This window comes from Enhydra lutris, unplaced genomic scaffold (assembly GCF_002288905.1).
Source record: "Enhydra lutris kenyoni isolate GAN:26980312 unplaced genomic scaffold, ASM228890v2 scaffoldscaffold1, whole genome shotgun sequence".
Classification (NCBI taxonomy): domain Eukaryota; kingdom Metazoa; phylum Chordata; class Mammalia; order Carnivora; family Mustelidae; genus Enhydra; species Enhydra lutris.
Window position 1 is genome coordinate 3,342,673 of NW_019154085.1, and position 15,062 is coordinate 3,357,734.

General features: G+C 42.8%; 1 protein-coding gene across 3 annotated transcripts in view; it reads left to right on the forward strand.

The window, feature by feature from the left end:
* Positions 1–15,062, forward strand: part of LOC111140526 (major facilitator superfamily domain containing 6) — a 68,367-nt gene that overhangs the window by 47,875 nt on the left and 5,430 nt on the right. For all 3 annotated transcript variants that reach the window (XM_022492832.1, XM_022492949.1, XM_022492901.1), the window contains exons 3-4: positions 1,248–1,345; positions 14,881–15,042. In XM_022492832.1, the coding sequence (XP_022348540.1) occupies positions 1,248–1,345; positions 14,881–15,042 (260 nt within the window). The remainder of the gene's footprint in view (positions 1–1,247; positions 1,346–14,880; positions 15,043–15,062) is intronic.

Here is a 15,062-nt window from a genome sequence, read left to right on the forward strand (position 1 = left end):
GATGCAGAGTGATGTTGAGCACTTTGAAATATATACTTTTTTCCTTAAAACATACCAGTAAAAAGAACATAGTGTTCACAGAATATGATAACCCAGAACTTTTCAATACTGAAGTTCCCCTAAATCCCTTTTAATATCCATTTCCTCTCCCATCTCTGTCCCTCAACACTTTTTTCTCTTTCTCCCATCCTTCTGTTCCATATTTGCAGGTGATACCAGCTGGATGCCTTGAAGCTTTCCTTTCCCTAATTCAAGGATGGGCAAAGAGAACCGTGTTTGCTGGAATAATTTTAATATAAAAACGTAGTTGAGCAAGATGAGGAAAATACCACTGACTATCCTATTGGCTTATTTCTTTTACCTTCGAGTTTTCACCCACTCGAACTTAGAAAAAAAGAAAAGCGTTAAGGTTAGGAAGAGTAACAGAAAATGGAAAACAAACTAGAAACAGAAATCCCCACCATCAGGTTACATTTTGTGCAAAGACGCAGCCACCATTTGCTTCCAAGCCGGCTCACTCAGCTCAGAATGGGAGAGACCGTAACCCTGTGCTTGGAGGCATCACTTAAGGCCTTTTTTTTCTCTCGTAATTTTGGTGGTGGTGTTTGTGAGGGAGGAAGCGATGTTGACATATATTCATTAGTTCGGTCAACATATGATATCATGGATTTATTTTTAAATAATGAAGATGTATCCGTTGAACTGATAGGAAGAAAGTATTTGATTTCCAGATCGTTTATTATTCATCATTGGATGATAGTTTTGGATGACCTTGAGAGTCTCCTTATAAAACTCGTTGGTGGCTTGGGTATTGCATGTGGGACCATGTTCATGTTCACGTTCTCATTTCTGTCCTGCCCTTCCCCCAGCATCGTGAAGTAGCTACAGCCCCCGGCATGTTTCCCCTACAGCCGTCTGGAAGGAAGCCAGTAAAGTCATTACAGATGGCCGTGTGCCCAGACTATCTTAAAAAAGCATTGACTGTGCTACTAATTCAGTTTCAGGAAGGGTGATGTTCGCTTTTATATTAACGAGTGTTTTGAAAAGGCAGAGGGCAGATATGTTGGGAGCAGTTTTCTTCTCCTTGGAGGCCATGGTTAAATTTAGTTGTCCTTTAGCTTCCCAGATCCCAGGTCCAAGCACTGCTGGCTGACGGAGGATGCGGACGGGAAATGTATGTAATGTTGGTGTGTTTTATGTCTCGTACAGGGTCTTGACTTACTTACCTTTGCTTGTTTGTGTTCAAGGGTTCTTTACATTGGCCTGGCCTGCAACACGGCACGCTATATTTACATTTCCTACCTGGAGAATGCCTGGACTGTTCTCCCCATGGAAGTTCTTCAAGGTAAGCCAACAGCTGGAATTAGAATTATTTTTCTCCCTGACTGAGCTAGGACTATGTAAACCTTCAGTGGCCGTGAGCATCTGACTCTGAAAGGAAGGGCAGACCTGCTGTTCTGTATGGTTCCGAAGGGTTCAGGAAGAGGTGACATCAGGGGGCTGGTTCTTCAGCGACTCTGAGTGTGCTGTTTGTGCAGCCATACAAAGCTGGGTTGTCTACGCCCTTGTGACTAAACAAAGAGGAGGAACTCGAATGAACTCCAGGGATAGTTAAGCCTCTACATCCAAAGGTGTTTTAAAGTATAAAAGATTGATCTTTTAAAGACTTTGGTGTTTTGGTGTTTGTAGGTTAACTGTACATGCTGAAAACAGGTTGTCATAATTATTTTGATTCTTCAGCTTCTTTTATCACATCTAGTGATTTACAACTAAAGGTTTATATTCAAGCTGTTATTTTCCCATGAAACTTTTAAATCTTTGCTCAAATGTCCTGACCAGGGTTCTCTTTGCTTCACTGGACTGCTTCCCTTCAACAGACTACAGTGAAAAAAAAAAATTTTCTAGGAGCCTCTTACCATGGGCTTAGGAGCAGTAAAAACTGGGATTTCTATCCAAAGCTCATTGCCATATTAGCTCCTATAATCTATATACTGAAGACCCTTGTTAACCGCTTGGCTGAACCATTTGGTGGTTGGCGTGATGATTACAATAAAAGTTTAGGCCAAGATTATCAGAGTCGAGGCCTCTGGGACAGCCCAGGCTCCAAATCATTAATTCTCCTGAGTAGTCTGTGATTATATACAGTTTCATTAGCTTTATAGGTTTCCATTCTCACTCTCCCCTGAACCTGAGGAAACAAATACAGTACCATCTACATAATTTCTCATCATGATATCTAAGAGGACTCATTATTGTACATCTGAACAAAAGGTACAAAATGTAAGCGCATTCATCAAATCCCATTGTGGCAATTAAAAAAATTATCCTTATTGAAAGGAGGTATAATTTTTATTCACATGATAATTATAAAATTAAAATATATGCATATTCTAAAGATGCTATTCTCAGGCCTGATCCAATGGTATAATTGGTGAAAGGAGATTTTGTTTAAAACAGAAAATGTAAATTTGTCTTATAATAAATTATTGTTTATAATAATTAGAACTCTGGAAGAGTCTTGAGGTAGAGCACATCTCAGCACTGTGTCACTTAAGAAGAGCAAAGCACTAACTGTGGACTGTAGGAAAGAATTGTGCAGCAACGAGGTCAACGCAACGCAGTTCTCAGGATTTCCCAGCTCTGGTTTTACGAGGCAGGACCCCCCTTACATAACCGCTTTACTTGTTGATGTCCCACAGTGTGCAGACTCTAGATTAAAAAACAAACTCACTAACTGGTGCCCACAGAAAAGATATTGTAATAGTATGTGCATATATATTTTTTCTCCTTTTAATTTAATATAAGTTAGATGGAAAAGGATATAAATGACTCAAGAAAAGAGAGCAAAAGAGAAGCTTTTTAAATGAAATGCAATGAGACACTATGGACTCTGAAAAACAATCTGAAGGGTTTTAAGAGGTGGGGGGGTGGGGGTTGGGGGAACCAGGTGGTGGGTATTAGAGAGGTCACAGACTGCATGGAGCACTGGGTGTGGTACAAAAACAATGAATACTGTTATGCTGAAAAATAAAATTAATGAATTTAGCATAGTAGCACAATATGAGGACAATATGTAAAAATCAGTTGTATATGTACACAGAAGGTATAAAAAATAAAACATGAAATTTTAAACTAAAAAAAATGAAATGCTTAAAGGAACAACAAAGGAATTTTATAAGAGAAAAAAAATGCTATTACGAATCAAAACACTTTTTTCCTGTTTATCAAAGATCAATGAAATAGCTATAAGAATCAGGTAGCATGCTGGGAATGTCATAAATGTAATAAAATATAATAAGGAATAATATATTAACTTGGGCCCCAAGGACCCACCATCTGTGTGGAAGCTGGATGTGTGAACACAGAATTAGTGCAGTGTGTTAGTAGAGAAATGTGCCCGCTCCCAGAGAAGACGCTCCTTGGGATGAGAGGGCATGGAATGATGAAGATATTATTGAAAAATTCCCCCTGGGAAGTCACATGAGCTGGATTTTGAAGGCAGCATAGGAATCCACTGTGGCGTCGGGAGACGGCCACAGAGCCATGCGCCAGAGCTAAGAAGCGGAAAGCAGAGTGGCCACTTCGGGGAGACAAAGTGTATGCCGTGGCATCCACTTCAGTATTTCTGGGTGCCTCAGGGGTGTTAGCCCGGCTTTTGGGGAGCTCGCCGGGTTTGAAATACAGACGGGCATCCTGCCTCCTGCGGCAGGCTGTGATTTGCGCCTCTCTGCTTCGTTTTATTTCCCCTGTGCCCACAGAGATCTAGTTACTGATCTGAAGCAAGTAAAAAGGAGTATCTGGAAATACATAGAGTCTCCTTGTCTCCCAAAACACTCTGTGGCCACTTCTGAGAGCTCTTTGTGTCTGAGACTGGAGGAGACAGTCTCATTCCCTGGCAGAAGTGAGTGCTTAGTATGTTTGGGCTATACAACGAAATCAAAACCCTTTGCCTTTGTTAGACCCATACCCCCCTCTCCGAAAATAGTGGAATAAATCCTCACTCCAGAGATACACCTATGACTGAATAGGGTTGTTTTGCCAATCTAGATTCTTCTACCTTTACAGATACTGCCCACATGACTTCAAAGTCTTTGTGTTTGAGGCAGTTCTACTTAGGATAGGGTAAAGGCAAGGGACCATGATGACCGAACACTGGTTTAATTATAGGACAGTCCCATTGTCATGATATAGATGCTCCTTAATTCTTGGACTGGAATTATTAGCTGAGGATTACCGAAGACCTAGTCTCCGTGGGGCGGTGGCTGGGAAGGGCTTTGGCTCTTTTCATTGACCATCTTGACTCGGAACAGTCAGCACTTCCGCTCTTCGATTCCTAACCAGGGCCGCAGCAGACGGTCTTCTTAAAAAAATAGAGGCGAGGTGAGGTCTCTTCATCCTGTCACCCCCTCTTCCCCCAAACACCAGGAGAACTAGTGTCACCTAGTGGGCTCCTGAAGGGGAGGAGACAAGGATGCACTTTATCCCCGGCCTCCCTGCCCATCTCTTCCTCTTCTGGGAGGAAGGACTCCGTGTTCTCCTTCCTTCCTTCTTGTTCTCCTTCCTTCCTTGGAGCGCCTGAGCATCGTCTCAGCATCGGTCTCCTTAGGTCACGTTGCTAATAATGAGCAAATGAGTGGGGATGAAGTAAACTTCCTCCTCTCTAGGCCCTAGGAAGGAGGCTCTGCAGGTATCCACGCGGGGTCGAGGTGAGGCTACCGGAAGCTCCTGGGAATCCCGAGGAAGCTTCTTTCCCACATGGGGTCTCTGTCACCCATCGCGGCCGGCATCGCCGCGAGCTCATCCTTTGCGGGGCCGGGCCGGCGCCCGCGGCAGACACGCGGCTCTGCAGGCCACGGGCAGCGCCGTAGAGTGACGCCGAAGACCGCCTCCTGCAGTTTGTTTCAAAAGACACCGTGAGTCTACGTCCCGGAAGTGCCGCTGGTGGCGCGGAGGGGCTGCGCCTGCGCACATGTCTCCCGAGGCGTTCGCGAGGACCCGCAGGCGTTCTCTCTGTTGCCGTCGTGCGAGGAGCGGTGCCGCGCTCCTGACTGGGATGGGGCGCGTCCGCGTCACTGTGTAGACGCCAGTCGGACCCGGGCTGCTTATGCCCCTTCCTGTGCCGGTCGCGGCTGTGAACCCTTGCAGACTTCGAGAGGAACGTGGTCCAAACCGTTCTTGCTGCTAAAATGCACGTAGGAAACGCGGGCGGCCCCGCGGCTGTGACTACAGAGATCGTGTCCAGGTGCTTGACTGGCTCGTTCCAGCCCGGGAGGGTGAAGACAAGTCTGTGTCGGGTCCTTCCCTGCAGGACGCTCCATCAGAGGGGGCCGCGGAAGATTTTCGCGGAAGATGTTTTTTTTTTTTTTTTTTTTTTTTTTTTTTTAATTTTTTTTTAAAGACTTTATTTATGGGACGCCTGGGTGGCTCAGTGGGTTGAGCCTCTGCCTTCGCCTCGGGTCATGATCCCAGTATCCTGGGATCGGGCCCCGCGTCGGGCTCTCTGCTCAGTGGTGAGCCTGCTTCCTCCTCTCTCTCTGCCTGTCTCTCTGCCTACTTGTGATTTCTGTCTTAAAAATAAAAAATAAAAAAAATAAAGACTTTATTTATTTGACAGAGATCACAGTAGGCAGAGAGGCAGGCAGAGAGAGAGGAGGAAGCAGGCTCCCTGCCGAGCAGAGAGCCCGACGCGGGGCTCGATCCCAGGACCCTGAGATCATGATCTAGAGCCGAAGGCAGAGGCTTAACCCACTGAGCCACCCAGGCGCCCCCGGAAGATGGTTTTTTAGTGTCACCCATAGGAGAGCTTGAACGGGTATTCAAATTAAAAGGGTATAAAATTCCCTTTTTATTTAGCCTCTTCAGGAAGTGAGGACCATGTTTTCCGTCCCCTGGGGTTCTGGAAGGCCGTAGAGACAGGTACGGAAGGATCACTGTGCAGCGCTCACCTGACAGTGGAGTCCCGGGCGTGAGTCGGTCTGTGAGCGTCCGTGCGGGAGTTTCCGTGGGGCTTAACCCTTGAAACACAAGCAGGCTGCGGGGGACGATGCTCTCGGTCCCGCATTTCCGTCCACTCACCGGCGTGTAAAAGTCCCTGGTGCTGTCCGAGTCCCGCCCTCATCAGAACAGTCATGCATCACAACAGAGCGGCCTTATTCTTCCGCAGGGCCTTGGTTTACAGTTACATAACCTCTTCCAGAACCGTTTCTTCGAGACTGGCATTAGTTTGTTCGTTTAAAATCCACTTTAAATGTCTGCCTCCAGAGTCCTGTTCTGGGGCTTGCACGTCACACGTAGCTGTTCTTTCCTGGACTGTGGTGATTCACGGGCTGCGGCGCTTGACGGCCGCCCGGTTCTTTTACAAACACTCGTTTTACTTCCTCAGTTTTAACTCCTAAATGCAACAAACACGAACATGCTTATGCTGTTTGAAATCTCCAAAGAAACGTGCACAGAGGAAGATATACTATTTGATTTCATAGTCCCCTGCAAAATGCACTGTAATTATATTTTCTAATTTTTAGAGCTCTTGAGTAATACAGAAAGTTCTATCTCAAAAATTTCTAAATATGTAAAGAAAACTTGAAAACTAGATTTAAAAGCTAAACCTTCAATATAATAAACTTTTTCTCTAGGATATCATCCTTTCTCCATTGCACTTTTATAAAACATCAGTTTTTAAAACACTGCCCATTTAGAAAACGTGTGTTTTTAATCATTTATGTTCCCATCTCATTCTATAAATTATATGATAACTTACCAAAATATGCACTAATCTACAAACTATTAAGTTCTTAGGCCTGAATTAGACTGTCTTGCATTCCAGCTCCCCTATCAATAATCTAAGTGTTTTGGGGCAAGATACTTAGTCTCTCTAAGCCTCTGACTGTTACGCTATAGAACAGGCTGATAACAGTATTAAATAGCCTAATCTATGCAAAGTATTCCGCATATTAGCTGGCACATAGTTTGCCTTCAATAAATGTCAGATATTATAACAATGAAAGTGAAATAAAAATTATAAATAAAAATCAGGACCAAGAGCAATATAGTTTAAAATTAAGATTCTGCTCTACGAGCTTAAATTGCAGTTATGCGTTAAAACCTGGCTGTAAATGACAGTCATGCACACTGGTCTAAGAGTTACCTTTGGGAAGTGAAAGTTTTACTGTCTTTGATTGACAGCAGTTCTCACATGAGGCTTGATACCGGGAGATACTGAGCCCGGAGCATACATAGTTGGCCAGTCTTGATACTAAACACAGTTTGGGTGGCAGTTTCCTAAAACTTCTTCTAAGGCATGCGGAAGGCATGGTGCCAGCATGTAAAATTCACAAGGGCCTGTAAAACATTGTATCAGTTACACACCTTAAAAAAAAAAAGAAAGCAACTCACTTTATTAACTTGTAAAGTGAAGTTTAGGAATTTACAGAAGCTTCGTTTCCTCTGTTCATTTTTCCTCATACGTGGGATCTGGAACTCTTCTCCAGCCTTTTCCAGGGCACCTTTTCTCTCCAAATGCTTTCTTCCTCACACCCCAACCGCGGACCACCGCCTGCTTTTACTTTGAACGTTGTTTTGCTTGGCTGCCTGTCTGTGTCAAGGCCCTGTGAATGTTTGTTCTCAAGGAGCTCAGTCTCTCTCTCAGAGAAATCCCGGCCCTTTTCACCCACCAGACTGTAAACTCTGAGGCGGTTTAAGAAGATGTTGTGCATTTTCTCGTCCTCAAAGCAGAGCAGGGGTCTGGCACACAGCCTGGCTGCGCAGTGAGTCCTGCTGAGTGAACTCACGAAGGTGATTCTTGAGGGGCTCTACGTTGAGGGATAAGGGAGCTTCGGATTTTCACACTGATTGTCGCACGCCCCATAAAGTCGTGTTCCCGCAGGTGCTCCGTGCCGGTGGCTGCAGGGTCCACGGTTCTGTGGCGTATTCTCCGCTGTTTGCAAAAGGTCCGTTGCTGTTGGTGGCCCAGACTTTGGCAGAGACACTTGCTGTTTACCTGATGTTTCTTGTTCTTCATGGACACAGTTAGATTCTGCTTCCCAGCCTCCCTTGCAGTTACGTATGACCATTTGGCTAATTCTTCTTAGCAGGAGATGAGCAGAAATGATGGGTGTCACTCCTAACCCCAGGCAGTAAAATCTTCCCTATGCCGTCCTCTCCTCCCCACTCTGCCAGCTGCATACAGGTTCCCAGGGCGACCGGGTGTTGAAGGCCGCGGTGTCTCCGCAGCCTGGTCCCCGCGTGACCGTATGGAGCACAGCTGCTACTGCTCTTGACCCCTGCCCACTGGACTTCATTTGAGCAGAAAAACAGAAAACAAACAACATCGAATGTATGAAACCACTAAGATTCCAAGGTTTGTCTGTTACAACAGCTGTCATTGCCCCAATCAGTACAGATCTGTCATTGTGAGCCCAATGGAGCTTTTTTTTTTTTTTTTTAGAAAGAACAGCCTCTTTTCACTAGGTTGATTTTCAGAGCTTTTTTTAATCCTAGCATTCGAGAGGCACCCCGAAGTAACTGAAATGTACGCTTTGGTCCGCCAGTGTGTAAGGTCTGTCACAACTGATTCAGTGTGCCGGCACTGTGGGGTACTGATGTTTTGTTTTGTGAGCATAAGTCGGGGGAAGAGCAAGAAAAACAAAACAGAACATTCTAGTTCTCCAGTACCTTGTCAGTTCTTACCCCTCCCAGCCATTCTGATGTGATTTCCTCAAGCCAAGCAGCATTTTACATTCCAAAGAGCAGCTGCCCATCAGAAGATATGAACAGACACTTCTCCAATGAAGACATACGAATGGCTATCAGACACATGAAAAATGTTCATCATCACTAGCCATCAGGGAGATTCAAATTAAAACCACATTGAGATACCACCTTACACCACTTAGAATGGCCAAAATTAGCAAGACAGGAAACAACGTGTGTTGGAGAGGATGTGGAGGAAGGGGAACCCTCTTCCACTGTTGGTGGGAATGCAAGTTGGTGCAGCCACTTTGGAGAACAGTGTGGAGATTCCTCAAGAAATTAAAAATAGAGCTTCCCTATGACCCTGCCATTGCACTACTGGGTATTTACCCCAAAGATACAGATGGAGTGAAAAGAAGGGCCAACTGTACCCCAATGTTTATAGCAGCAATGGCCACGGTCGCCAAACTGTGGAAGGAACCAAGATGCCCTTCAACGGGCAAATGGATGAAGAAGATGTGGTCCATATACACTATGGAGTATGATGCCTCCATCAGAAAGGATGAATAGCCAACTTTTGTATCAATATGGACAGGACTGGAGAAGATTATGCTGAGTGAAATAAGTCAAGCAGAGAGAGTCAATTATCATATGGTTTCACTTACCTGTGGAACATAACAAATAACATGGAGGACATGGAGAGATGGAGAGGAGAAGGGAGTTAAGGGAAATTGGAAGGGGAGGTGAACCATGAGAGACTATGGACTCTGAAAAACAACCTGAGGGTTTTGAAGGGGCGGGGGGTGGGAGGTTGGGGGAAGCAGGTGGTGGGTATTAGGGAGGGCATGGATTCCATGGAGCACTGGGTGTGGTGCAAAAACAATGAATACTGTTACGCTGAAAAGAAATTAAAAAAAAAAAAAAGACCAGCTGCCTATTTGGGAAGAAAGGATTTTTTTCTTGCTCATCCCTGCATGCATTTATTGCAACAGAACATTCTTCTGGGTCCAGACTGAACAGTCTTGAAATTTGTGTTACAGGATCAGACACCAGTGTTGAAGATTATAAGGTAAAGAGTTGTTTGGGGCATATAAAAAACGTATGATGTGAGCTCTTTAGAGGAGGAGAAGTAGGTAGTAAGAATACACTTTTCTTCTTTTTTTGTAGAGAAAGTAGGAGCGGGAGAGGCAGAGGGAGGAGAGAAGGAATCCCAAGCAGGCTCTGCACTCATTGCAGAGCCCAATGTGTGGCCTCATGATCCTGAGATCATGACCTGAGCCAAAATCAAGAATTAGAGGCTTAACTGACTGAGCCACCCAGGCACCCTGAATATACGTTTTTTTTTAAATTGACAGATTGTTGGACATGCTTGATATTATCAAAAAACCTCGTAAAGTTGATTCCTATAGTTATGTTATAATAACTTTGAATAAGGTTCAAATCCTATTCTCCTATCCTGTTGTCTGTGTAACTTTGGACAAGGCACTTTAATCTCTCTGTACCTAGTTTCCTTTTTTGGAAAAATTAGAAAAAAAATAATACTTGTTACTGGGAGGAATAAATGAGATAACGCATATAAAACAGCCCAATTCCCAGCAAACTCCTATAGTATCATTAATGAAAAAAATTTAATATTCATCATTTCTCCTGGTTCTTGGTTCTTCATATGTAGTGTATTCCCAGGCAGCTCAGGTCTTGGGTGTTGGTGCTGTGAAGCTATCTCTGTGTTTCTGTTGGGCCTTGTAGGTGATCCTGAGGGGCCCCAGTAAAGGTAAGGAAAGACTGAGAGGCTGTTTCTGTGACTAATGTGGTTGGTCTTTGAGAGTCAGTTGTTGTCAGGTAACATTTGAGGCTGAATTGCACTCAAACATACACATTAAGCACCTATTAATGTGAGTTGGTGTGTGAATTGCCATTCACAAATACTAGTAGTTTCCTGACAAGGAGCGCACAAGGGGTTAACGCATATTTCAAGGAGAGTCAGTTCACGTACCTTTGTTACTGTTATCAGTCAGGGCTAGCTTCTGTTTTTCTTAGACTGTCTGAGCCACCAACCTACTTACTTCATACTAAAAGGTTAAAAAGGTGTAGCTCTAGTGTGAAGACACTTTTCCCTATGCCACTGAATAAGTCTGTTTATTTATTAGAGAGTAATCATCTACTACTTTTTCACATTCCTTAATAAAAAATAAAGTGGACAGAAGCATTTTCTCTTCTCAGCTTTTATCTTTTACCATCTTAAATCTTACAGGAAAGTTGTTTCGGGCAGCAAAATTATTAAGACTTTCTTTCTTGCCTTACAAATATGAAAAATGATGGAGAGTTTTTAGTTTCTAGATTGATTTTTTATTTTAAAATTAGAAGACCAGAACTGTAGTAAAAACACTGGCAAGAGTTTCAGGTAACTAATATGATTATTAGAAGTTTAAATATTTAAGAATAAGAACCTCAATTGCACAATTGTTTTATATACAAAAGTGGTATTACCAAGCTAATCCCATCTTGTAGGCTTTTCAGTTTTGCTAGTTTCTTTTCTAGGAAATGGTATGGATTTTTTATTTATATGTTTTGAAATAAGGTATCTCAGAGAAACTGGTTTTTAATTCTACATGTGCCCTAGAAAATACTGGAGCATACAGAGTGACTTTCATTCTTTTGCTCTTGGTACCAAAGAAAATTTTTTACTGTATGCTTCACTGCCTTTTCCTTCAGCTAATGCTCTGAGTTGCTTTAAGGAATGTAGTTCCCAGTTATCTAATTAGTCCCAGAAAGCAGTAAGGAAACTCTAGAAATCTGACAACAGAGAATCTTCTACAACTGCCACATAATACGAGCCCCAAAATTCTAAGAACAGTTTAGAATCTTTAAAAAGAATCTTGACTTAAGTCATCCTTCTGGAAGATGGATCCTTCTAAATCTTAGAGGACTTGATGTTTTAGAAAACCCTTAGAATTTTGAAGAAAAAGAAAGAAAGAAACCCTATTTACTGCTAGAATTGCGTTTGACCTGGAATTATAACAAAAATGTATTTGTCATTGTTTTGGTTACATAGATATGTAGGGTCATCTTTGTCTACCTGTAAATCCAGCAACGGAGCGGTCACACACATATGTAACGATAGATTTGGCTTCACTATTCAAGTTAATTTATAATCATCTAATGTGGTTTCAGGTCTTTGATAATTCATCTTTAAGAAATGATTTCCACATCCATGTTGGACTTTACCCATAAATCCAATTTGGAATACATTCATCTTATTTCTTAGAATATTTGAGTTTTTTCCTTAGTGTTGTTAATGAAGAAATATGTGTATCTGAAAAGAAGTGGAATTATCAGCAGCATCTTTAATATAAAGGGAAATATTTAAAAATATTTCCATTGTTACTACTGTGTCAATATTTATAATTAAGACTCTAGAGGTGCCTGGATGGCTCAGTTGGCTGAGCTTCCAACTCTGGATTTCTGCTCAGGTCATGATCTCAGGGTCCTGGAATCACACCACACATCAGGCTCCACGCTCAAGGGGAGTCTGCTTGGGATTCTCTCTCCCTCTCCTTTTCTCCCTGCTCGCTCACTCTCTCTAAAATAAATGTCTTAAAAACAACCTACCTAGGAATCATTCAGTTCTGAGAAAACTGGCATTACCTAAGGTACTTCGGTTATTTAAACAGTCAGATAAAGCAAATACTTTATTTGACTTCTGTGGAAATTAAATATGCATACTATCTCTAACCATCTAGTCCATTTTTTCTAGTTAAAAAATAACCTAGTTGAAATGATTACTGAAACATATAAACCTCATAAAAATTATTTTTATGATTTAACTATAGGGCATATAACCTAAGGTGTCCAGTAAAAAGTGTTTATTTCATTATTGGATCCACTTAAGATCATCTCTGGTCATTTAACTGTATGCTAGACATCATGAATTTTACTTTGTCGGGTGCTGGATATATTTGTATTTCTATAAATATACTTGAGATTTGTACTGGGATACAGATAAATTACTTGGAAATAGTATGATCCTTTTGGGTTTTGCTGGTGAAGATGACTTAAGTGGGACCAGAGCAGTGTTCAGAGAATTCTCATTCTTTCATTAATACTAACACAAGGCCCTATTGAGTACTCTCCCAATCCCAGGAATCCTGAGTTTTTCCAGTTAGGTGGAAACAGGTGCTCTTCCTGGCCCTGTATGGGTTCGGGGTACTGTTCTCTGTGATGCTTTTGGGTGGTTCTTTCCCTGGCTGTGGACAGTCTGTACCCTTGCTTTTGCGGCAGTACTGTGCTGAGTGCTTGAGGGAAAGCACGCGCAGACAGCTGTGGTCTCCCTCTGTAGAGCTCCCTCACTGGTGTCTGCCGTCTCTGGGACTCTCGCTGTCCTGGTCTCTCCAGACTGTGGGCTACCTCTCCTCAACCCAGTTGCTCTCGCTCTGTGCCTTACAGCTTTTAAACTCTAACCAGGCAGTAAGCTAGGGTTGCTCGTTTGTTTCCCATCAGTCAGAGATCATTGTCCTTGTTTTGACATCCAGGGTCTTGGGAACTGTTGTGTCCAATTTTTGACTATTTCAGAAGGAGGGCAAATCCAGTCCATTGTTTCAGTTTGGTCAGAAGCAAACTAATGCCATATTAAATCTTAAATGAATATTAGTCTTTTAGTTTAGTTTTTCAAAACAGAGGTAATGAGATGCTGTTATCTCCAAATGAGATTATTTTTCAGGGATCAAGCTCATGACTTAATCTAGGCAGAACCAGATGATTTCTTAACCCCTTCTAGCTCTAAAACCTGCTGTGGCAGTATCTTTTCATTACATTTAAAGCCGTGCTGTAATAAAGATTCAAGTTCAGACAATGTACAGTTATTATACCAAAATAACCTTTCATCTGTTATCTTTATCCTTCCCTCCCTCCCAACAAATGGTGACAATATAAGGAAACGGGTATTGAGGCACTGTAAATGGTCTCTATGCTCTTTTGGAAAACAAATTGGAACTATATATTAAAGGCATAAAAATCATTATATGCTTTGAATCAGTAACTTTATTTGTAGAATTATAGCCAAATCTCACATATATAAAAAGCTGTATATCTAGAAATGTTAATCATGGTACTAATTATAATGGGAAAAATTGGAAATAATCTTAAGTCATAATAGGTGTCCTGTGAGGGGTTAAAACCCAAAATATATAAAGAACTAGAACTCAACAGCAAAACCCCCAAACAACCCAGTTCAAAAATGGGCAAAGGACTCGAACAGATATTTCTCCCAATTAGATACACAAATAGCCAGTAAACATATAAAAAGATTTTCAGCATCACTAGCCATTAGGGAATGGAAATCAAAACCACAGTGAGATGACCACTTCATGCCCGTTAGGAATGCTGTCACAAAAAAGAACATGAAAAATGACGAGTGCGGGGAGTGGAGAAACTGGAACTAACTCTTATTTCTCAGGGAATGTAAAACAGTGCAGGGCTTGTGGACAGCAGGCAGTTCCTCAAAGTGTTGAGCACAGCATGACCCTGTGACCTGGTAATTCCACTGCCGGGTGTACGCCCCGAACCACTGGCCGCGCGGGCTCGAGCAGGTTCAAGCCCCCACATTCGCAGCAGCAGCATTCACAAGAGCCAAAAGGAGGGAACAGCTAAAATGTCCAGCAACAGATGAATGGATAAAATGTATTATCTCCGTGCAAGAGAATATAAAAAGGAGGGAAATTCTGAAACATGTTACAACTTGGATAAACTCTGCTAAGTGAATCAGCCAGACACAGAGGACAGGTACCAATTCCACTGGGAAAGGATGCACTCATGGGAGGTGCCCTGAGTAGTCAGACTCAGAAAAGGAAAGCACCAGAGCTGATGCGGAGCTATTGTTTAATGGGTACAGAGTTTCAGTTTGGGATGATAAAAAAAAAAATTCTGGAGATGGATGGTTGCATACGACTTTGAATGTACCTAATGCTACTGAACTATGCACTTAAAAATGGTTAAGCTGAAAAAAAAATGGTTAAGCTGGTAAATTTTACGTTATGCATATTTTACACTAGAAATCAAGTCTTCGTCTTTAATAAGTGTGTGTGTGTGTGTGTGTGTGTGTGTGTGTGTGTGTGTGTGTAATGAAGTATTCCGCACTCCAGGAAAGAGTGGCCTATGGAGCGCTCATCAGACCCTCCCTCTCTTGTCCCTCTACAGGAGTGACACACGCGGCCATCTGGGCAGCCTGCATCTCTTACCTCAGCGCAGCCGTCCCCCCCGAGCTGAGGACCTCTGCTCAGGGCATCCTGCAGGGCCTTCACCTGGGCTTGGGGAGAGGCTGTGGTGCTATGATCGGAGGCCTATTAGTCAATTACTTTGGTAAGAATGGCTTTTCCCCT